Source organism: Pimephales promelas, chromosome 25 (assembly GCF_988280905.1).
Source record: "Pimephales promelas chromosome 25, fPimPro1.hap1.1, whole genome shotgun sequence".
Taxonomy (NCBI): Eukaryota; Metazoa; Chordata; class Actinopteri; order Cypriniformes; family Leuciscidae; genus Pimephales; species Pimephales promelas.
The window spans coordinates 3,555,370-3,580,800 of NC_142793.1; the positions used below are offsets into that span (position 1 = coordinate 3,555,370).

General features: G+C 39.5%; 1 protein-coding gene across 3 annotated transcripts in view; it reads right to left on the reverse strand.

The window, feature by feature from the left end:
- lrrk2 (leucine-rich repeat kinase 2) overlaps positions 1-25,431 on the reverse strand; it is a 90,561-nt gene that overhangs the window by 9,973 nt on the left and 55,157 nt on the right. For all 3 annotated transcript variants that reach the window (XM_089127719.1, XM_089127718.1, XM_089127716.1), the window contains 15 exons: positions 21,572-21,660; positions 21,300-21,487; positions 21,069-21,223; positions 20,743-20,889; positions 15,582-15,773; positions 15,343-15,489; positions 14,230-14,342; positions 12,983-13,173; positions 10,570-10,730; positions 10,323-10,493; positions 5,698-5,798; positions 5,405-5,605; positions 3,936-4,126; positions 3,771-3,843; positions 1,606-1,796 (listed from right to left, as the gene is read on the reverse strand). In XM_089127719.1, the coding sequence (XP_088983845.1) occupies positions 1,606-1,796; positions 3,771-3,843; positions 3,936-4,126; positions 5,405-5,605; positions 5,698-5,798; positions 10,323-10,493; positions 10,570-10,730; positions 12,983-13,173; positions 14,230-14,342; positions 15,343-15,489; positions 15,582-15,773; positions 20,743-20,889; positions 21,069-21,223; positions 21,300-21,487; positions 21,572-21,660 (2,311 nt within the window). The remainder of the gene's footprint in view (positions 1-1,605; positions 1,797-3,770; positions 3,844-3,935; positions 4,127-5,404; positions 5,606-5,697; positions 5,799-10,322; positions 10,494-10,569; positions 10,731-12,982; positions 13,174-14,229; positions 14,343-15,342; positions 15,490-15,581; positions 15,774-20,742; positions 20,890-21,068; positions 21,224-21,299; positions 21,488-21,571; positions 21,661-25,431) is intronic.

A 25,431-nucleotide genomic window follows, 5' to 3' on the forward strand; every position in this document is an offset into this window, starting at 1 on the left:
ACAATGTTTTACCTCATCAGCTGGAACATCATTAAAAATAAAGTTTATCCATGCGGTCATATTGGAATCCAGAGGAAGCTTCTTCCACAACCAGGCACTGCACAATATTCTGTATTACTCGGTAGCGCGATCCGGTTTGTCATCACGAGGTAGGCATCTATGTTATTTAGCTATGCGTGTAATGCGCGAATCGTTGGGCGGGGCTAAACCGGCGTGTTGAAGTAGGCGTTGATCTTCTTCTGCGGGGGTGGGGTTTTATCCTCTTTGACGTCATAGTTCCCCACTTTGAAAAACGAGTCGTTTGCTGAGGCTGGTGTCAATAAAAGCTTTTTATTTGACAAACAAGGACGTTTCCAGTTCTGAAACTTATAATATGATTAGGGTTGGGTATCGTTTGAATTTGAACGATTCTGATTCCGATTCCTTGTTTCGATTCCGGTTCCTAACGATTCTCGATTCCGATTCTTTTAAGAGGCAGGGTCAAAAAAGTTTAGCTAACCTTGCTAACCAACGGCCTTTCTGAAGGAAATACTCCTTCTGTAAAAATACTCCTTTCGTCACAAATTTTGCATTTTGCCGAGATTTCGTTATTTTTTAGAAAAGTGAAGCCACACTTTGGACCGCCGACGTAAGCTACTCATGTTCGACTCGCGCGGTTATGCCAACACTTCCGGTAGACGCTTCTTCGTTGGTGTTGTTCAGCGGTTTCTTCTTCCGCTCGGCGGACTGTGAATATCGAAACTAGGAATCGAAATTTTTACTTTTGAACGATTCCGGGAAAAACGAAAAGTTAGTCTCGGTTCCAATCGATACTCGATTCTCGATACCCAACCCTAAATATGATGACCTCTTAGATGTCAAAAGCTCAAGGAAAATTAGATTTCTCAGTTCATCACCCCTTTAATTTCAATGGGTCTAATTATAAAGGCCTATGGCTTTTCCTATTTGGGCATGAGGTAACCAGCTCTAACTGTCATTCCTACCTGTGGTAATATTGTGAACACATCACACCACAATATTAGCACATTATCCATCCCGTGTCTTCACTGGACGCTACTAGTCTAGCACGACTAGTAAAAAGCAAATATACCCTATTATAATCAGTGATACGGTCTACACTGGATGCTGAGCGATACCTATTTATAGCATAATCCACGTGCATATGATACTTGTGACAACAGGACAACTGGATTTCTGAACAGGACACGGTGTCAGACTGCATGCCAGAACACTAAACACTAACGGAGCAAGAGTTACTTTGGTGCCAAGTACACTGTGTGGCTGGACAAAAAGTAAGTAGACACCATCTTCTTATTAACAGGTATTGCTATTTCAGTTACACATTACAAACAGATACTGTTGAAAACTCATTAGTCATATGTTTTTAGCACAATGGTGCATACCTTTTCTGTTACATGTTCCATCTAATGGAAATCTTTTCAATGAGTGGCAAATGGGAGCAAGAAAAAGGCACATATGAATTTTAGTGTACTGTATACAGTATATTTACCTTGAGCAGAAAAGGTCAGTTTACGAACCTAATGCTTATAGTGCTACATTGACAGGTGTAGTTGTGCTTGTCTTCAGAAGGGTTAGGGGTCTTACGGTAGGATCTGTTTGGGTTTGGTGTCGATGCTGCTATAGACGTTGTAATCCACCGTAAGGCAGATCACCTTGGTGCCGCAGGCTGCCCACAGCGTTTTGCGCTCCTGAGGGTGATTGGAGGGGCCGATACACATCAGAGGAGTGTTTACATCACCAACCTGGAGGGTCTTCACTGGACCTCCATTCTTTACCTACAGTCATATAATATTATATATATCAGGGGTTTCTCAAACTTTTTCTTAAAAAAAACCAAACAACTTTCCATCAACTTTTCCATCCTAATTCTTACTAAACTTGTCTGCTGCTTTTAACAAATGCCGATTCAACACAATCTCTGATCATGACATCACAGGGAGTACACTTTTCTTTCATAAGTCTTACCATAATGCCAAATTCCCATCAGCTAACCACCCAGGAGTGCCTCAGGGCTCTGTGTTAGGTCCCTTACTATTCTCAATGTACTTAATTTCACTGGGCCTAATTATAAAGACCTATGCAGTCCCTCCAGAAAAACGCGATTATGCGATCGCTGAATTCAATGCAAAATCAACCAAAGTCCGCATATTTATGCGGGGGCCGCATTTTTTCAAATACGCCGCACTTTCGCCGCATAAATTGCCGATTTCCGTGCAAAATATGCGGGGTTTGCATAATTTCATAATCCTCGCATTTTCGTCACATGTATCTTAGCAGAAAGTTGAAATGTTGCGTTTGCTTCACACAAGAGCAGCCATTTCCCCCTGTTTCCATGGGAACGTTATGAAGTGACGCAATTACGCGACGCCAGACAGACTCACGTAGGCGATTGACATCTCACAAATCGAACTCGTATAACGGTCTGTCACATGTTCTACCGTCACATCGTTACTTAATAAACAACATAAGATAAAAGAAGTATCATCAAACAGAAATTACCCGCACACATGGGGCGTTTGAGGCGCACATATAACACTGCAGAGAGCTCTTAAAGGGGCCACACCTTATTTACACTCGTTACAGTCTGAAATAAAACAAGATGAGAAATTAAATATTCCCAGCACTTTTTATGATGTAGTATGCTTGCTTATCAAAGGAATTAATAAGAAATGACTCTTACATTAGCCTAGTGAGAACAGGATGTTGGGGGAATCACTTTTTTTCTCTTTTTCATCAAACCACAATTTTTGCAAGTTCCCTCAATTTTTGCAAATTCCTGCAATTCCATCGCATAAAATTGCATAAATATCCCACATATTCCATCACATTTTTAAAGAAAACGGGGCGCGTAATCAATCAATTTTTGCCCGCAACAATCACAAAAAAACTCCGTGTTTTTCTGAAAGGACTGACTACTATTATGGCAAATGTTATATATAAATCGCAAATTTTTTCACAAATTTTTGGAAATTACCACCACAAAATCAGTCATTTTGATCGCAAAAATCACACAAAAAAATCGTGAAATCCTGGAGGGACTGCCTATGGCTTTTCCTATCTGGGCATGAGACCTCCATTCTTTACCTACAGTCATAAAACGTCATATATATATCAGGGGTCTGACAAAGTGCTGTTTAGGGCTTTCTCAAACTCATCAACACTGGATTTATTTGATTAAAAAAAAATAACAACAAAAAGCCACTTAATATAAAGTGGGACCAAAAAATATATCATTTTTAAAAAAATATATAATTTATTCCGGTGATGGCAAACCTGAATTTTCAGCATTTCATCCATATATACTGTTTTTTGTTAAAAACAATGTGGGGAAAACTAGATATATTGTTTCTAGTTTCTAATATTGACGGAACGAGGACTCGTATGCCGTCAGCAATTGGAAAGAGAAGTTTGAAAGAGTCTTTTGTTTGGTTTATTTTTTGGAGTGTGTACAATAAAAGTCCCCAGTCATCTTCCTCCCAAACACTGAACCTCATCATCACAGAAGTCTTTTGTAATAATATAAATGTCTTTATGGTCACTTTCATTCATTTAATGAAGCCTTGCAAAATACAATGATTAATTTCTTTAAAAAAAAATAAATAAATAAAGATGTTACTGACTCCAAACTTTTGAATGGTAATGTATGTAACAATTATATTACATAATTTTACTATTGATTAAAGAAGGCATTCTCAGATGGTTATGTGTTATACTGTACACATTCATTGAATCATTTGAATAATTAATACCTTCAAGACTGAATCTTCATAAATGACTAGTGTCCCATTCGCTGTCCCGACCAAAAGGTAATTCTTTAAGCATCTGAAAAATTGAAAAATCATTCTCTCACATTAAGGAACATCTTTTTTTAAAAAGTTATGTGACTTCTCACTCAGAAACTTGGATGTTATCACCTGTGCTGGTCAGTGTGAAAGAACAGTGACGTCACAGAGTCATTCACACTCTTCAGACAGTGCAGAACCTCTGAGTTCATGGTGTCCATAATGAAGAGCGAACCCGACTGTGTCCCAGCGACTAACCAGTCATCACATGACCCTGGAGCTCTGACGATCACAATGCAGAGGACAGGACTGCTGTCAATCTCCTAAAATAGGGAGAACACTGTTAACTTGACTGGTAAATGGATTGACCACCATTGTGTTCCCCCCTCATGTCTTTTAAAACCAGTATGACTTTCTTTTGAAAATAAGCTTTAAAGTATTTTATGTAACTCAACAGTTTCAGTTCCCATTGGCTTCCATTGTATGGGCAAAACATACCATACAAAAGACACAAAACAAAAATCTGTTTGGTAATCAACATTCTTCAAAATATCTTCTCTTGTGTTCTGCAGGAGAACGTCAGACTGGTTTGGAACGACATGAGGGTGAGTAAATGATGATAGGATTTATTTTTATATATATAAAAAAAGTTTATTTCTCAAGGATTGTGGGTGAACTTAAAGGAGAAGTTCACTTTAAAAAAAAACTTTTGCTGATAATTTACTCACCCCCATCATGTCATCCAAGATGTCCACGTCTTTCCTTCTTCAGTCGAAAAGAAATTAAGGTTTTTGATGAAAACATTCCAGGATTTTTCTCCATATAATGGACTTCAATGGGAACCAAACAGTTCAAGGTCCAAAAGAAAGTTTCAGTGCAAACTGTTCAAAGGGCTGTTAAACGATTCCAGACGATGAATAAGGGTCTTATCAAGCGAAACGATCACTCATTTAAAAAAAAACAAAAAAACAAAGTTTAAGTTTTATAAGCTCAAATGCTCGCCTTGCTCTGTTCTGTGATGCGCGTTCGTGACTCTCCTGTTCGAACTCGTTCATCAAAATGAACAAATCTTTTTCCGAGTCATTTGGTTAATTCACGAATTGATTCGGAAAAGGATTTGTTCATTTAGATGAACGAGTTCGAACAGGAGAGTCACGAACGCACATCACAGAACAGAGCAAGGCGAGCATTTGATCTTATAAAACTTCAACTTTGATATTTGCGATCGTTTCGCTTGATAAGACCCTTATTCATCGTCTGGAATCGTTTAAAGCCCTTTGAACAGTTTGCTCTAAAACTGTCTTTTGGACCTTGAACCGTTTGGTTCCCATTGAAGTCCATTATATGGAGAAAATCCTGGAATGTTTTCATCAAAAACCTTAATTTCTTTTCGACTGAAGAAAGAAAGACGTGGGCATCTTGGATGACATGGGGGTGAGTAAATTATCAGCAACAAGTTTTTTCAAAAGTGAACAACTGAAAATTAGGATGATAGAATCATATTTGTTTAGATAAAATAGTATTTAGCAAGAAAACTTAGTGTATAACAGTATAATTCATGCCATTTGTTGGGTCAACAGTCTTTTAAAACTCTTTAGTACCTGATTTAAGCTCTCCCCTGTCTCCAGATCCAGTGATGTCACACAGCCCATTTTCTGGCTACTACTGCCGCCCCCGATCCACACACGTGCAGTTTTCCCTCCGTCCGCACTGGACACGGTGAAACACTCGCCTGGCAAACTCATCAGAGTCAGCTCTCGCATCACACAGAGCATCTCTGCAGAATTCAGACGATCTAACACCTAAAACGTGCACAGAGACGCTGAATTACTCACACGTTTGCACTGAATTCACATTATAATGAGCAGAGAAGTGGTTCGTTTGACCTACTGACCTGAGTAGATGTTGGTCTGTCCTGAGGGTTTTCTCTCAAACATTCCCTCATCAAAGACTCAAACCCTGGCCACGGAGAACAGCCGTAATCTTTAACTGGATCTATATCAGTGATTATAGACGTTATTAATGTATATTTTGTGTATATTCGTGTATATTTTATATATTATTTTATATATATTATGTATATTCGTGTATATTTTATACACACAGTCAACTTCACGAATACAGGAAGAAGCCATCTTTAAAATATAGTCTCTACCAGTCGATCTACGAACGCTGATCCAAGTGCGCTGAACTGTGCAGAATCTTATATGGTCCATTGTTTCCGGAAGAAACACAAACACGAACCATTTTCTTCTCTTTAATATGTACATGTTGCCTACTGTTCGCGCTCACATTATCACTTTATTCACATCTCACCAGCGCGCTTGGATCGGCGTTCGTAGATCGACTGGTAGAGACTATTTTTCAAAGATGGCTTCTTCCTGTATTCGCAAAGTTGACTGTGTGTATAAAATATCTTCTTATTAAACGGTATGGACACTGACAAAGTTCTCAATGCTTCGGTTTGAATGTATGGATCATTATTGTGCTACCGTGTTACTGTGGGGCTATTTTGAGCCTTGTTAAAGGTAATAAAAAGCGATTTTTATTTGTCATTACTCTATGCCCTATAGACTAGCGTTATACTAGCATTATAGGCTAAACTGTTTTTATAGATAAAACTATTTACATTCGGCAATCATGAAAACAAATCTCAGATAACGGTTGACTAGGTAACAATGTGTAATTAGACCAAAGGTTCATTTTGCGCCGGAGTTGTCCTTTAATCATTTATTGACATAAATGTATTCTTTGTGCTTTTGCTTGTGAAATCATATTCTTAAATGCATGCTGATGTAAGTCACCAGCTTTTTTTAGGTGCACAAGGCCATTTGTCACTTTCTCTGGTCTCAGGAGAAATGTTTGTGGATCCTAAAGGCGTCGTGAACACATTTGTCCAACACATATGACACTTCTCTGTACAGATGGTCAAGCTATATTGAGCATTGCTTTATTGAACTTTAATTGTTCTATTAAAATTTATTTTTTCTATTATATTTGCTTTCTGAGGAGCAAATGTAATCTGTTTTTCTCCCAAACGAGTGAATGTTTTACCATTATGTTTTGGTACACTTAACTGATAATAAGCCGCTCAAACTTCTCTTTAGCCTTGATGGGAGCTCTTGATGGGAGCTCAGTAACAGTGAAAATAATAGGAAAATAGGGATTTGGTTTGTGTTTGAGTGTTAAAACATAAAGGGTTCATTGAAGCCAATAATTTAAGGCACCATGTTTAAGTCTTACTCCAGTTAGACTAAAGTTCAGTGCTAGTCTTCTTGGTTGCAGGTTAAGGAACCACTGCCATTATTGGAGATTGAATGAGTTGCTGTTCTGGACACACTGGCGCCAGCAACCCAAATCTGTGACCTGGAAGGTCATGACGTGCTTCATCGATGGAGATATGTTTCGTCTATCTGTGTATGTGTGGAAAATTACTGTGTTTATCTATTTCTCAGCCAATGAGAATCATTCAACGTGTAAGCAATGACGTAGCTTAGACCTTGGAAACGGTATAACTGCTGTGATCTTTATAACTGTAAGGGGGCGGAGTCTTGAAGCTGACTTCTGCTGATGAAATGGCAAACTATGTTCAGTAAACTTTCTTTCATTTTTTATAATTCTGACTCCGGGTCTTCATTCTTCATATCTGGTTCTGGGTCCTTAGACTGTTAACCCCTAACACTGTTTACAACTGGTATTAAGATATATTTCGGTCGATCGGATCAGACGAGGGAGACACATTCCCGTTTTAATCCGATTGATGGCCTAAGACACGAAACGAGCGGTTTGTGTGAGAAAACGAACAGAATTTATATCGTTTTTACCTCGTGTAACCACAGCCACGTCCAAGTGATCTGAGGGTGCGGGCGAATCCTGTTCGTTTTCTCACACAAACCGCTCGTTTCGTGTCTTAGGCCATCAATGTGTACTTACATTTACGAGTCATTAAATCATGTTTAATCTGGACTTCTCTGTGCTGCTCTTTGAGGTGGACCCCATAGACCTCCATTATATGACTGACAGACAAGAACGGTTTGACATAAAAATATCAAAATTGAAAATACTGTGGAAACAAAGACACCTACATCTTGGATGCCCTTGAGGCAAGCTATCCCTTTAAAGACACTGTTCTTATGGTGAACTTTAAACTAAGCAAATAACCCTCACGCCAGAGGGGGCTATACTGTAGAAACCTTAAGCCTGGAACACAACAAACTAACGGTCGGCCATTGGGCAGTTTTTGTGTGTCGGCCAACTAAGTTTCCTATGTGTGTTCCGCGCGGTTCCATGCCGTCGGCTGAAAATAGTTCTCGTCGGCTTTGTTTCGCCCGATTCGACATGTTGAATTGACATGTTGAGGACTCTGATTGGCTGTTCAGCTTAGTGAAAGCACGAGAATAAACGCAAAACAGCAAGCAAAGAAGTCAAAACGGTAAAGATAGAAGGCTGTTCTTATGTTACGTCTTATGTTATGTTATGCTACCTCAAGTGTTCCTTGGCGTATATTTCAATATTAACATGAGCAGAGTGGAATAAAGAAAGCGTTTAGCAGGATTGATATTCAAAACGGTAAGCACGCGCTGCTTTGTTTACGGTGTGTGTATCTGCGGCCGGCGGTGCCGGTTTTCCTTTTGGAATGACGGATATAGATGAATATATCTACGCATACCGTTCTCTCGGTGTGTTTAAGTGCAGCTTTTGTCCCGACGAGAGGCAACAAACACAGTTGGCTTTCATTAGCGCTAGTTCGTCGGCGTCGGCTAGGTGTGTTCCAGGGTTTAGACAACAGCCAATCACAACGCTTTCAGAAAGTTGCTAAATAGTGTCTGAGACAAAGAAAAGGTTGCTGTAAAGAGACTCAGAACAACCGAACGTGTTCCCGCCAATTTAAGGACCTTCTGCAACAACTTTCCTCCGTCAGAACATTCACCTTCAAGACTTCTTTCCTCTGCGCGTTCCAGACAAGAACCGTCTAGGGCAGGGTTTCTCAAACCCGGTCCTGGAGGGCCACTGTCCTGCAGAGTTTAGCTCCAACCCTGATCAAACACACCTACCTGTGAGTTTCTAGTGATCCTGAAGACCTTGATTAGCTTGCTCAGGTGTGTTTGATCAGGGTTGGAGCTAAACTGAGCAGGACAGTGGCCTTCCAGGACCAGGTTTGAGAAAAAAAGTTTTTCAGTACTTCATGTTCAGAGTCGAGTCGAGACCGAGACCAAAGAGAGTCGAGTCCGAGACCATAGAGTCGAGTCCGAGTCGAGACCGAGACCATAGAGAGTAGAGTCTGAGACCAAAGAGAGTCGAGTCCGAGTCGAGACTGAGACCAAAGAGAGTCGAGTCTGAGACCAAAGGCAGTCGAGACCGAGTCGAGACCTAGACCAAAGACAGTCGAGTCCGAGAGCATAGAGAGTCGAGTCTGAGTCGAGACCGAGACCATAGAGAGTTCAGTCCGAGACCAAAGAGAGTCGAGTCCGAGTCGAGACCAAAGAGAGTCGAGTCCGAGACCATAGAGTCGAGTCTGAGTCGAGACCGAGACCAAAGAGAGTCGAGTCCGAATCGAGACCATAGAGAATCGAGTCCGAGTCGAGACCAAAGAGAGTCGAGTCTGAGTCGAGACCGAGACTAAAGGCAGTCGAGTCGCGGTCGAGACCGAGACCAAAGACAGTCGAGTCCGAGTCGAGACCAAAGAGAGTCGAGTCCGAGACCAAAGAGAGTCGAGTCTGAGACCAAAGAGAGTCGAGTCTGAGTCGAGACCGAGACCAAAGACAGTCGAGTCTGAGTCGAGACCAAGACCAAAGAGAGTCGTGTCTGAGACCAGAGAGGTTGGATAACCTAAGGTTGGGTCTCAAACCAGACTTAAATATATCTTCAAGAATATGTAAAATATTTGGTGGTAACAATAAAATTGGCACCATACTCAAACATTAAACCAAATATACCATGGAATCATGTACACTGTAATGGTAAAAAGGCCACATAGTGGTGTAAAGGTAATTTTATTACAATTAGGACTTACAATTATTACAATCAGAAAGTGCTCTTTTACATAACTGTACTGCACACAAATTATGTGTGGCTCTTATATCCAAACTAAATTATGGATGATAAGGCAGACATTTTCAATACATAGTTGAGCTAGACATCTGACCTGGGCCCTGCTGCATTTGCGCGCCGCGAACGTTATAGTCTCAAGTCATGCGCAGTTGCGTATAAGAAAGTCAGCAATCATTGGACGTTTCAATCAAAAAACAATTTAAAGAATTATTAACATACAGTAATAATCATGACATATTTTGAAATGGACTTGAGTGGACTCGGGAATAAGTCCGAGTCCTAATTTGTTCGAGTACGAGTCAATTCCGAGTCAAAATGCACACAAGTCCATGACAAGACCGAGACCGTTAAAATATAGTCTCGAGACCGAGTCTCGAGTACACAACACTGATTCTTGGGATTTGAGAATCAATATCTATTCATGAAAAAAGTTGATTAAAACTGAGAGATTAATATCCAGCATGTTACCTGGTAGTTTTCCTTGCACAGCAACCTCATCAAACTCACTGGGAAACTTCATCCCATCAGATATCCGCTCGCCGTAGGTCAAAAGGTCATACAAGAGCAGACCGAATGAAAATATATCCGCCTGGACATTATAGATGACATTACCTCGGGCGACCTCGGGAGCTCGGAAACCTGTAAGTGTTTAAGATCGACATTAGAATATCTAAAAGTATTTTTATTATGGGTATTATGGGAAAGTAAGAGGGACCTGGTGTGCCTTCTGAGCTGCGGACGCCCATACTGCAGCAGTACTGTGCTATCCCGTAGTCTGTGATTTTAGCGATGAACTCAGCATCCGTCTTCAGGTTAAACAACAGAACGTTGTGTGGCTTCAGATCTCGGTAGATAATCATTGAAGAGTGCAAATATCTGTTTGGATACAAAGCGCATCACAGATAAACTTGTTTTGCACCCTGAACATTTCTTTAAAGGTGGGATACCTAAGATTTTTGCATTAAAATATCCCAAAATCACAAGGCCAGTGTTATATATTTAGTTAAGATGATAAATTACAATATTCCAAATGTTTCAAACAATGTTTAAATCGCGAGAAAATTGAGATTTTAACCAAGGAAACGGGGCGTCTGAGCAGGGGTTTGTCCAGGGTCCTGGACAAATGCGGTAGTTGTAGTTGTGCGTTAGCGTCTATCAAGCAACAAACGTCAGCTTGTTTCGCGCATTTGTTATGGAACGGAGCACAATTATTCTTCAGCGATTGCACCTGGTTCTGTCGACAAAGACAAGTCTCATAAACACAAACGTCAACGAACAGGTCAACCAAACGACCCAGAGAAATAAAACCAGCTCAACATCGGTGTGGTATTTCCTAAATTGAGAGAACTTCGTGAAAAACTCGAACTAGAAAGACACGCCGATCTTGCAGTGTTTTACTTGACAGGTGAGTGACGCTGTGTTCTGTATTCAAATATTATGTCAGTAAACGATGCAAAACAATTAGTATTAAAGCTGCAAGCAGCGATGGGCGGGCCCTCGCACCTGTAGCACGTTGGAGTCTGAGGCGGCCGCGTTGTATATTTTGCAGCTCAGCCAGTGCGGCTGTGAATTTGCTACGCTGCTTCGTTAAAGGTCACTTCCTGTTGCCAGCAGGTGGCGCTATGACTGTGGGTAAATGTCGGCATGTAGATTTGTTCAGGGCGGGACTCTTGTCAAAGGTGTAAAATTTCGTGCAGATCTGGGCATTTACAGCCAAGTTACTACAACTTCCTGTTTCATGGCGAATCATCGACGCCACGGAAACGCCCATCGACGAAAATGCGCAGATAGCACAACTTTACATCGTCAGTGGCTTTAGAAGGCACAGCAGAAATTTGAAGTCGATCCGACTAAATCCCTAGGAGGAGTTCGTTAAAGTACGGAGTGTGTAAATCGTCCTAAAATGGCCTCCAAATTCAAAATGGCGGACTTCCTGTCAAGTTTAGGGCATCTCTCCAAGAGGATTTTTTTGTGCGTCTGGTCATGATAGATGTACCACATAAATTTCGTACATGTCGGTCAAACAAGCGGCGGGTACTGCTTCGTTAAAGGTCACTTCCTGTTGCCAGCAGGTGGCGCTATGACTGTGGGTGAATATCGGCATGTAAATTTGTTTAGGGAGGGACTCTTGTCGAAAGTGTAAAATTTCGTGCAGATCTGGGCATTTACAGCCAAGTTACTACAACTTCCTGTTTCATGGCGAATCATCGACGCCACGGACACGCCCATCAACGAAAACGCGCAGATAGCACAACTTTACATCGTCAATGCCTTCAGAAGGTACAGCAGAAATTTGAAGTCGATCCGACTAAATCCCTAGGAGGAGTTCGTTAAAGTACGGAGTGTGTTAATCGTCCCAAAATGGCTGCCAAATTCAAAATGGCGGACTTCTTGTCGAGTTTAGGGTATGGGTTCTTGAGGCTTTTTTGTGCGTCTGGAAATGATACACATCCCCACCAAATTTCGTGCATGTAGGTTGAACGTGGACGAGGGGATAATTTTTTCCAATTTTCTAGGTGGCGCTAGCGAGCCATTTTGCCACGCCCATCCGCGAAACCCACAAAATTTTTTACCAGTCCTGACATGCGTGCCAAATTTGGTGAGTTTTTGAGCATGTTGTGGCCCCGAAAATGGCGCTTACTTTGCAGAAAAAAGAAAAATAACCCTAACAGTTTCAATAGGGTCCTCGCACTGTTAGTGCTCGGGCCCTAATTATTGTTAGAATGTCTTGTTGTTTATGCATATGATGTGAAAAATCGTAAGGTCATATTCACCGCGAATACTTCTCGGAATGTGAACTGTTGGCTGTATCTTAGAAAACGACGTTTATCTGAAAAGTGTTTCAACCGTCCCGGCTCTCCCCTAACATCTGTGATAACTAATTTACTTTTAAACCTTACTTTTCTTGCGGTTATTTATGTTTAATGAAAAACAAGCATGTCATTAAACGCAACAGTTATAGTCTGATTTATCCACGGTGGAGTTGGAAACAACAGTTCCCATCATTCCGCGTTCCTCCACGGCGTCATCAAGCAAATCCGTTGTTGTTGTTTGTATGTAGCGCCCTCTAGCGGCATAAAATCTTAGGTATTGTAGCTTTAAAGGGGACTACGTTTTTGCGTACCCACCTGAGGCCATCTGCCACATGCAGTGCTATCCTGTGCTGTAGTTTGCGGCTGAGACTACCATTTTCACGCTCAAACAGCGAGTCCAGAGAGCCACATGGGGCGAGTTCCATCACCAGAATGTGCGGGTTACAACCGGCGGCCAAAAGCCCCACCAGACTGGGGTGACACAGTCGGCCAAGTACTGCCAGTTCCTGGGGACAAACCATTTTCAAGAAAATACACCAACAATGTAGCCTACTGATGCTATAACTAGGACACAACTTGTACGGCTTGCTTAAGTCCCAACCAGGTGCAAGCACAGCCCGTCTAACGGAGAGCCTTGGCACTTCCTATTCATCTTGGTTGCAGTTCCATTAGAATTCCACTGGAGGTGATCGCGGGCGAGAGCAGAATGAATGGGAGTCTATGGGGCTAAACGGCTAAATGTGTCTCTTTCACCTGCTTGTCGTTAAATCAACATAGATTTTATTGTTGATTCCGCAAGTTTAATATAGATTATAGGCCAAAAGTCGAATGAACGAGTACTTATGTCCTTTCGATGTCTTACAGGTTAGGCCGTTGTTGGCTGGAACACGCTAGCATTCTGCTATTGTGTGACGTCATCACATTTTTGAACGGATTTTTAAAACAGATAAGTGCAATAAAAATGCAATTTTCAGCTGAGTGTATTATCTTAGCCCTCCCTTTTGAATGCAACTTTCAAATTACTTGACAAAAAATTACATCCTGAGAAAAGTGGATTTCTGGGGGTGAAACCCCATTGACTCCCATTCATTCTGCACTCGACCGCGAGCGCCCCCGCATGGACAGAGACTGCACCCAGATAGCAAACTGACATTGAATCAACGTGGAAATATGACATCGAAACAACGTTGATCCGACATTGTTTTGCTCATCGAATTAACGTTGAACCAACGTCAGGCGCGTCATTCTTTCAAAACTAACGGAAAATCAACTTGAAATCAACGCGTTGTTTCAACGTTATGAAATCAAACCAATTTTCGATTTTCATTTAGCTTTGAAGAATGCCGCGTCTGACGTTGGTTCAACGTTAATTCGATGAGCAAAATCAACGTTGTTTCAATGTCATGAGAGACGTCGTTTCCACGTTGATTCAATGTCAGTTTGCTGTTTGGGCAGCCAGTCCAGAACCCGGAAGTAACCAGCCAGTCCCAATTCTCTTCAACTAGACATTCTCTGGTGCAAGCTAAAACTAGCTTGGTTTCTTTCTCCATCACATATCTTACCTGTCGTACCAGCCGATGAACATAAAGCGCAGATGCATGTTTATTAAAAATCTTCACAGCAACTTCTTCGTTCTTGTACACCGCTTTATATACAGACCCGAAACCGCCATCCCCTTCAGGAAGAAGAAAAAAGACTGTTAGGCCAATTTATACTTCTGCGTCGAGGGTACGCCATTGGCTACGCACGTAGGCGACGCCGTCGTGAGCATTTATACTTCTGCGTTCAGGTCTTGGTTGCTCTGCAGTACTGCTCCGAAACGCTAGTTGGCGGCGGAGGGTTTTAATGTTCCACTGTTTAAATTCCTCGCGGCTAGGTTACTACAAGCAATGGCGACTGAAAGAGAGCGGATCATGTTGGAGTTGGAGCTTATTGAGGTGGAAAAACAGTTCATTTTACTAGGGCTGTCAAACGATTAATCACGATTAATCGCTTCCAAAATAAAAGTTTGTGTTTACATAATAAATGTGGGGGCACTGTGTATAATTATTTTGTATATATATAAATACACACACATGCATGTATATTTAAGAAAAATATATTACATATATATATATATATATATATATATATATATATATATAATATTTATATTTATATAATATAAATTATATATGAATATTTATACAGTATATACATGAAAATATTTCTTAAATATACACAAGCATGCGTGTGTATTTATATATATATATAATAATTATACACAGTGCCCCCACATTTATTATGTAAACACAAACTTTTATTTTGGATGCGATTAATCGCGATTAATCATTTGACAGCAGAAACGAGAGAAGACGTCGGAGGAGACGGTGCGTGCGGAAATGCGTAGGAGGAAATGCGATGCTACCAAGCCGACCAATCACAGATCTTGCGGTCCGCGTCGTCGCGACGTGTAGTTACATTTTTAAGGAGGTGCGCGTCAGGCGACGGCGAAGAATACGCGGTATGATACGCGTCTGTGCGCATGCTACACCGTACCTACTGCGCGCACCCTACGCAGAAGTATAAATTGGCCTTTAGTTTCTAATTGCATTACTTTCTTTCTTGACAATCACAAGGTGTCCTACAGGCATTACTGTATGTGTCTCGGGCTATGGGTTCATTCATGTACTCACCCAACAGATACTCTTTAGAGAGCTCCATCTCCAGCTGCTCTGGATCCAGCATGGTGCTGGGAAGCTGGTCGCTCAGTACCAGGTCCGGTGAGATCTGAGAGATGGGCAGAGTACAGCTGGGGTCTTCTGGGTTCACCAGCAAACCATCTTGCAGACAAGCAACCAGTCAGGACAGCACATTTTTATACAGCAGGTTATCAATAAAATAGTTCCAGAATTTGAACAGAATGGACAGAGACCTGCGCTGATCTTGGAGAGTAGATCTTCCAGCAGCATCTTCTGGAAGTTTTGTCCATCGCTAAAGCTGTACAGAGCCCATTTCTTAAGCAGTGTCTCCCCAGTGCCATGGACGTCAGTGGCGAGAAGGCCTGGAAACCATTCCTCCAGCAGAGAGTCAATGTGATCCACCACCTGCCCAAACAACACATGACCTGCATAGGACAGAGACTTTGTCATCATCATCATCATCACTACTACAAAATCACCACAATCGTGCTATCAAATACATCACAGATTCGAATTATTAAACCAAAACCACAGGCACTTAATAACCTTGAATACGGTCTAAGACTTGATGGATGATCTGCTGTTAGGAACTTGGGTGTGCTCTTTGATACTAATCTTTAATTTGAAAGCCACGTCTATAGCATCTGTACGACAGCATTCATCCATCATAAAAATGTATCTGAACTATGAAATATGCTCTCAGTGACAAATGCGGAACAATTAGGCTATTTCATGCGTTAATGACCTCAAGGCTAGATTATTGTAATGCTCCGCCCTGCACGCTTAATAAACAAACTACAGCTGGTCCAAAACGCAGCCGCTCGAGTTCTTAAACATAACCAGGAAGTATGACCATATGACCATAGCCCGCTTCTGTCATCACTGCAGTGCATTGGTTTCCTATTCAACATTGTATACATTTTAAAATCTTGCTAACTACTTACTTACAATACAAACCACTAAATGGTTTAGCTCCGCAGTATTTGAGCGAGCTCTTAATGTATTATCGTCCTTCACGTCTATTGCAATCTCAAAATTTCGGCCAGTTGATGATACCTACCCAGATAGCAAACTGACATTGAATCAACGTGGAAACGACGTCTCTCATGACATTGAAACAACGTTGATTTTGCTCATCGAATTAACGTTGAACCAACGTCAGACGCGGCATTCTTCAAAGCTAAATGAAAATCGAAAATTGGTTTGCTTTCATAACGTTGAAACAACGCGTTGATTTCAAGTTGATTTTCCGTTAGTTTTGAAAGAATGACGCGTCTGACGTTGGTTCAACGTTAATTCGATGAGCAAAACAATGTCAGATCAACGTTGTTTCGATGTCATATTTCCACGTTGATTCAATGTCAGTTTGCTATCTGGGTAGAATATCAAAATCGACTGCTGGCGGAAGATACTTTTCCTATTTAGCACCAAAACTCTGGGACAATCTTCCTATAGTGTCCAGGAAGCAGACACAATCTGTCCAGGTGAAACTTGAAAAAATTGAATATCGTGCAAAAGTTCATTTATTTCAGTAATTCAACATAAAAGGTGAAACTAATATATATTATTGACTCATTACATGCAAAGTGAGATGCACTTTATTTGTTATAATTTTGATGATTATGGCTTACAGCTATGAAAACCTTTTCACAATATTCTAATTATGAATTTGAGGTTTTCCAAAGACACAACGACAATGTAGCCCTGAAGTGTTAGCAGAGACCATGTCAACTATCCCATAATTGCTTCTTTTGGATTTAAATACTTGACCATTTTTATAAAGGTGATTTGCTGACTGTATCCATAATTTGCAAAGCAAGGATTTTGGACATTAGGGTTAGGGTTAAAACATCACTCTTAGATTAACTTAAAAAAAAAAAAGAATACTCCTAATGGGAAAGTCATTTCTGTCACTGCTCTAGGTGATAAATCATAGAATATATATTATATGTGCAATTCAGAATTATAATACTTATAAATAAGTATCAATTTAGCGTTAATTAACCATTATTAATACAAATACACCATTATCAGCATCACCTCCATCAGTACTCCACCATCAGTTAGTATATCACTACCTTTAATTCACCATCACATCGTTATCATCATTGCCATCGCATCACCATAATGACATCATCATCATTATAATAATTACCATCACACCATTATCACTTTCATCAATCATAAACATCATCACTTCACCATCACTTCCATCATCATCAACACCATGACATCATCATGCTCAATTTACAATTATCACCAAAACCACATCATTACCATCACTTTACCATCAGAACATCAACATCATTCACTGTCACACCCACATCATTGCCATCACCTCCATCAACACCATAATTATCATGACTATCATTATTCATCACCATCACTCCCACAAACACATCATTACCAACATATTTACTATTACAGTTCTTTATTTTCACCATGACATCATCCCCTCTATCATAGTCCCCACCATCATCACCATAACATTACTACTGTTAAATCACATTAAAGGGACAGTTCACTTTGAAATTAATTTTTGATATGTTTTATCTTACCTCAAGGGCATCCAAGATGTAGGTGTCTTTGTTTCCACAGCATTTTCAATTTTGATATTTTTTGGTCAAACCGTTCTTGTCATACACTGGAGGTGAAGGGGGTCCTCAATCGGTTCACCTCAAAGAGCAGCACAGAGAAGTCCAAATTAAACATGATTTAATGACTCGTAAATGTAAGTACACATTGATGGCCTAAGACATGAAACGAGCGGTTTGTGTGAGAAAACGAACAGTATTTATATCGTTTTTACCTCCATGATAAAGTGATCTGATGGCACGGGCGCTTCGGTCTGCGCATGCGCTGGAAGTGATCGCTTGCGCGCCGACGTCACTCTTTGTTTATACAGAGATTTCGGAAGTTTTACCTTTCACTAAACATATTTAGATATACGGGAAACCGCAATGGAAGACGATTTCGGTATATCTAAATATGTTTAGTAAAAGGTAAAACTTCCGAAATCTCCGTGTAAATATTGAGTGACGTCACACGCAAGCGATCACTTCCGGCGTAACATTGAACTAATTCAGTTCGGTTCAGTTGGACATTGCACAACTGATTCAGATCGCTTGGATTACAAGAGGTAAAAACGATATAAATACTGTTCGTTTTCTCACACAAACCGCTCGTTTCGTGTCTTAGGCCATCAATGTGTACTTACATTTACGAGTCATTAAATCATGTTTAATTTTGACTTCTCTGTGCATGCTCTTTGGTGGACCCCTTTAGCCTCCAGTGTATGACTGACAGACAAGAACGGTTTGACTGAAAAATGTCAAAATTGAAAATACTGTGGAAACAAAGACACCTACATCTTGGATGCCCTTGAGGTAAGATAAAACATAGCAAAAACTAATTTCAAAGTGAACTATCCCTTTAAGCCTAGTTCACACTACAGTATTTTAAGCCCGATTTTGCAAATCGTTGAGTCGCCGACAGGTCAGGGTGTTATCGCGTGCAAATCGTGGGGGATTAGCGGCCAATGAACGCTTGGCAATCTGTTAGTATGAAAGAGCCAACAACGCATCAAAGACGCTCGCAGACGCCTCGCCGAGCCCAGAAAAATATCTAGCATGCTAGATATCCAGAGCTTACGCGCGACTCAACCTTAGTGATGTCATGAGCTCCAGCCAATCAGAGCAAGGCATGGGTTGAGGTCACGGGGTAAATCTTATTTTATCGTTTTTTGCGCTTTTTTCTCAGAGCGAATCATCGCGCAAACAGTGTGCAGCACTAGTTTCTGTCTGACGTCCATATTCGCGTGTTTGATTTCTTCTCTTCTTCGCTGGGTGCTGTTTTGCATCATTTCCGGTTCGTCTTATCCCGTGATTTTTCGTGACAAAACGTGGTTTGTAGACACGATAGAATCATTGGGTGATAGGGTTGCCGCGGTGAGGAAAATTTCCCACCGGTTAATCGACGTGTGACAACACCGGTAATCCCGGTGTCACCGTGGAGGGCAGGGCGGGGGGGTTAAATAGCTTTTAAATGCGTGCGCGTTATACTTTCACTTTCGAAATAAGCGTCAATTGCTTGAATGGACAAAAAAAAACAACTCGCTGATAATAAAACTTTTATTTATAGACTTTTATTAGCATAACGAACGAATAAAAATAACCCCATGCATAGGCTGAAAAAAGTGAAAATCGGCAAAATGTGGGCCCAAACAAATAAGAACCATAAAACGTTTATTAACGAATAAGAAAATAAAATAGGCCTAAATAAATTACACAAAGTTTAAATGAGATAAAACCAATTAAAAAGAGACGAATATAAAATAAAAACTTCAAAACGGACCTTAGCCTACATAAATGACATACTTTCACTTTCGAAATAAGCGTCAATTGCAATTCAGCGTCAATTGCTGGAATGGACAAAAAAAAAAAAAAAAAACAACTCGCTGACAATAAACTTTTATTTAGACAGCACTTTTATTAGAATAATAAACGAATAAAATATAGACAGAACTTTTATTAGCATAACGAACGAATAAAAATAACCCCATGCATAGGCTGAAAAAAGTGAAAAGCGGCAAACTGTGGGCCCAAAAAAAATAAAACGTTTATTAACGAATAAGAAAACAAAATAGGCCTAAATAAATTAAACAAAGTTTAAATAAGATAAAACCAAATAAAAAGAGACGAATATAAAATAAAAACTTTAAAAAGGACCTTAGCCTACATAAATGACAGCACTCTAAAAAAAAGTAAAACACTATAAATTGGCATTTATTAACATTAATATATATTGGCCAAAATATTGCCAAACAGGCGCTTTTGCATTGCGTTTTGACACCAAATCTTCCGCCATTATCTTGCTTTTCTGTAATTTGACTCGTTCTCGTCTCCACACGTGCTAAATGGAATCCTGATGCTTGCTGATCTGTGACGTGACGGCACGCGTTGCGCAGTTCATTTTTAATTATAATGCTCTCTTCAGAACTAAATAATTGAAAATTATTATTTTTAATTAATTCAAATAAATATTTTAGCAAAAACGAATACTTTAAAAAAAAAAAAAAGTCAAGACATCGCGGTGTCACGGTGGGAAAGTGATGTCACCGGGCTTAAAACCGGTAACACCGTCAACACCGTCTATCGCGGCAAGCCTATTGGGTGACAGAGCTGTTGTCAACTTGTCTAGTGCGTCACCTCCTGTTGCGGATCAATCACGTTGTGTTGTGTGGTGTGAACAGCTCAACAACTTGAACATTCCAGATTTCACTGAGAGCAAGTCATGTAGTGTGAACCGCACAGTTCAGCCCGCCGTTTTAAAATCATGTAGTGTGAATCATTAAAATGGCCCAAACTCTGTGATAGCACCATGTCCCCCTCTTACCTTTGCGAGAGCAGGGCACAGTGATCTTGATGAAGCTAGCAGGGTTATCTTCTAGAGACGAGGCCTCCACTAGACAGTAAGCTTCAGTAGACCAGCTCAGATAGATGCCCTTCCTCCAGTAGATCCGGTTTGGTCTTAATGCTTTCTCTGAAGAAAACACACCTTACATCCTGTTCATTTGGCAAACTTTTGAATGCCAATCACCTTACAACGCATTCATTTGATTATACATTATATTAGTGTGTGTGTCCATTGGGAATCAAACCTTGCCATGGCTAGCATTTAGCATTTGGCTAGCATGCCTTCTAAAGTGTGTGTTGCTTTACCTCTGCCGTAGAGCAGGAAAGCAGACACTTCCAAAAGACGGCTGATCTGCCTGGACCAGTATCCCATGGGGAAGTACGGCATCTCATAGAGCCGAACAATCACCTCTGAATTCTCACAGTGAGGGAGCTCAAACACCGGCCTGTGATCTGACAGTCTAGGCATATACCAATCACAAAAAATGAGCACTACACAACACTTCTTATAAATGTAACTTAAAAATCGATCGCTACCTGCTCGGTATAAGTAACTGGTCATCTCCAAAGGGCAAGGCTATTTGAAACTTCTCCAAAAGTTTGAAGTACTGAGTCAGATGATTCTTGGGGAAACAGGGACTTTTGTCCAGAAACTTCTCTACCGTGGAGCGCTGCACCACTCCTCTAGTGCTGTCCCACTGATCAGGGCTCTTGAGCGTCAGCGTCTGTTCATCAACACAACAGAGAAGACGTTACTGCTCTGAAAGTGTCAATTTGTCAAAAAGAGGAGTGAGATATGAGTGTATAACCTGTGAGATGACGTCACAAAGCCATTGCGGGTCAATGAAGTATAAATCTTTCAGCTGAAGCACTGGATCATCAAAGTGCAACAGGACACCTGGAGACAAATAAAGACAAGAGGGCCTATTCACTCCTGCAAGTGATCACAATCAGATCACTCAAGCTACGTTTGGAAGTTGAAATTGTGCGTTTCAATGTATGTGTAGATGTAGTGTAAACACTAATCTGTCTTGAGGCTTGCAGTGACAGAGCTAATTTAGTATTCAATGTGATAAAATTCTGTGAGGGAAACAATTGTGATGAAAATGGCATTTTAAATATTGTTCACCCCAATTTGGAGAAAACGTACCATAGTCTCATATAAGTGTTTTCCAACTTATTATGGAAATATTAACCCTCTGATGGTCTTCAAAAAAATTAACAATTCCAGTCTTCGGGGTCTATTGGACCCCAGACAATAATATTTAATTTTTTTTTAACAAATATAATTTTACTCTGTTTATTAACGTTTTTACTCAACATTTGTGTAGTTTTTGGGGGATTTATGATTTTTTTATTTATTTCTATAAATAAATAAATAAATATTTATTTAAATAGGATTTTTACCAAAAAACAGCATTTTATGTTAAATAAACTTTATAAAAGACCCAGATTTCTAACTTTCATTCCTGGGGATACCATGGATAATTTTACAAGGTTGAATGTAAGATTTTTTGCCTAATTTTTGGAAAAAACAGGTTAAAATTTGTAATAAGTCACTTTATCCACTAGATGGCTATAGAGCTCCACTAGATGGCTATAGAGCTTCACTAGGGCTATAAAGTATTTGAATTCCTGAAAGATATAGTTTCTAAAGTTGGATTCAGTTGGATTCATATCTAAATATTGTAAAATCACACTTATAACAAAAATAAAATACTTTTTGTCAAAGTTTAGCCTTTGTTTTTGTACTGAAAAAACAACAGTTTTTCAATAATGTTACATTATGATTAGAATCAAACCTGAACATGTTACAAAGAGAAATGTTGGAGTCTTAAGATTTGATCATTTATTTCAACTGAACAGCAATAACAAATTAGCAAATAAAGCAGTAAAAATAAAATAAAAAATAAAAAATAAAAGTAAATTGGGTAGAAAATAGAATAACTAGGAACAATAGTTTGGAACAATAGAACAGATGGTCTCATCTCTTTTATTTTTTTTTATAGCCTTACAAATGTATTCCTGTGTGTGTGTGTGCACATTTTCAATGTGTCTTAGTGTTACCAATTTATTTTTGCGGTGGTTCTGCATTTTAGAGTATTTTATTTTACAAATGATAAGCGAATAGTTTTTATAGTCTGTATGTATTCCTGTATATTGCATTCCTCTATATGTGTGTGTTTGTGTGTGTGTGCATGTGTGTGAGCATGATCATTTTGGATTGTGGATGTTTTTTGCATTGTTGGAAGTGTGCCACTTAATTTCTGTCATTTCTGTCTGTGTTCTGCGTTATTTCTGATTTTGATGATGAATTGTGTCTATTTTGAGTCCAATGATAAATAAATATTTATTTATTAATTTATAGATATTTAAAAGATATCATAAATCCTCCAAAAACTGCACAAATGTTGAGTAAAAACATTAATAAACAGTAAAATAATATTTGTATAGAAAAAAAAAAAAACTATTGTTCTGTTACAAAATTAAATGGTATTTTTTGGGGTCCAATGGACCCCGAAGACCACGAGTGTGACTATTTTTGTCACGCCTACATAAAAACAGATAGAATTCCATTTTAATTTTTTTTTTGTAGATCTTGACAGTGTTGAGAGCCGTAGCAAGTTTCATACCATTTGGAAAAAGAGAACATTTTTTTTAATTCAAGCAAAATTCATTTGGGGTCTAACAGACCCATGTGTTTAAAGCTCAGTTTTCCATCAGGCACTAATGTGCAGACTTTTATTAAGCTATGCAATAAGCAGCAATAGAGTGTCGAAGTGATGACGTCACTTTGTAGGACAACTCGGATGTTAGCGGCGCATGGGTTCCCTCCATCGAAAAGCAATGCATTTTCCCCATAGACTTTTGGAAAATCTAAAACTAAGATCTGTGTTTAACAAAGAGTTGTGACCCTTACACGTTTTGTCTATCAAGATAATCTTTACAAGTCAATCCAAAATGTATACATTTTGAAGCCTATGTAGCCCTCAAACCGTATTCACTTTATAGGCCTTAAACCTGTAATTGAGGACAAATGTGGGCACAGAGGACTCAGGTGTGATCCTAATTTATATTTAGCATGAATGTTATATCACTGTCTTCGATAAAGTTTTGGGGGTATTTTTTGAATTTATTTACTTCAAAAAGTACCATATTTAAATGTAAATTATGCTTATTTTTATGGTTTTTTTTGTTTTTTTTTAACAACATTAAAATGTCATTCCAATAAGTTCTTAGAGCTAAAACCTAAAGATGAAGTGACTTTGCTGTCACCTGGTGTCTTATTTTGGCTTATTTTAGAATGCTCTGAATTACAGTTTTTCACATTCATTTCTATGGGTGCCCATTTTTGACCCAAATACAAGATTAAAGGACAACTCCGGCGCAAAATGAACCTTTGGTCTAATTACACATTGGTACCTAGTCAACCGTTATCTGAGATTTGTTTTCATGATTGCCGAATGTAAATAGTTTTATCTCTAAAAACAGTTTAGCCTATAACGCTAGTATAATGCTAGTATATAGGGCATAGAGTAATGACAAATAAAAATCGCTTTTTATTACCACTAACAAGGCTCAAAATAGCCCCACACTAACACGACAGCATAATAAGGGTCCCTACATTCAAACCGAAGCATTGAGAACTTTGTCAGTGTCCATACAGTTTAATAAGAAGATATTTTATACACACAGTCAACTTCGCGAATACAGGAAGAAGCCATCTTTGAAAAATAGTCTCTACCAGTCGATCTACGAACGCTGATCCAAGTGCGCTGAACTGTGCAGAATCTCATATGGTCCGTTGTTTCCGTAAGAAACAAACACGAACCGTTTTCAATATGTACACGTAGCCTACTGTTCGCGCTCACCTTATCACCTTATTCACATCTCTCCAGCGCACATGGATCGGCGTTCGTAGATCGACTGGTAGAGACTATTTTTCAAAGATGGCTTCTTCCTGTATTCGCGAAGTTGACTGTGTGTATAAAATATCTTCTTATTAAACTGTATGGACACTGACAAAGTTCTCAATGCTTCGGTTTGAATGTGGAGACCCTTATTATGCTATTGTGTTAGTGTGGGGCTATTTTGAGCCTTGTTAGTGGTAATAACAAGCGATTTTTATTTGTCATTACTCTATGCCCTATATACTAGCATTATACTAGCGTTATAGGCTAAACTGTTTTTAGAGATAAAACTATTTACATTCGGCAATCATGAAAACAAATCTCAGATAACGGTTGACTAGGTAACAATGTGTAATTAGACCAAAGGTTCGTTTTGCGCCGGAATTGTCCTTTAAGGAGTTTTTTCACCCACTTAACATTGTAGAATTGAGTCAAAAAAAAAAAAAAAAATTGTGTGTGTTCAGGAGGCAAACTTAGGAAAAGTAGCCAAGTCTTGTACCGCTCAGATCAAGGGAAGTATTTTTTAAAAATAAATCAAAACTATTTTGCCCACATTTGTCCAAAATACAGTTTTAGGGTTAAAAAAAACAAAACACAATCAGACACAATAAAGTTTAAAAAACCACAAGCAGGTAATAACTGTGTGTTTTTTGTCACAGATCAAAACGTGAAAATATTTAGAGGCTTTGTTCACCACAGACCTTATTTCAGGCGTTTTAGCAAAAACCCTTTTCAAAAATCCCATAGACTTTAGGGCG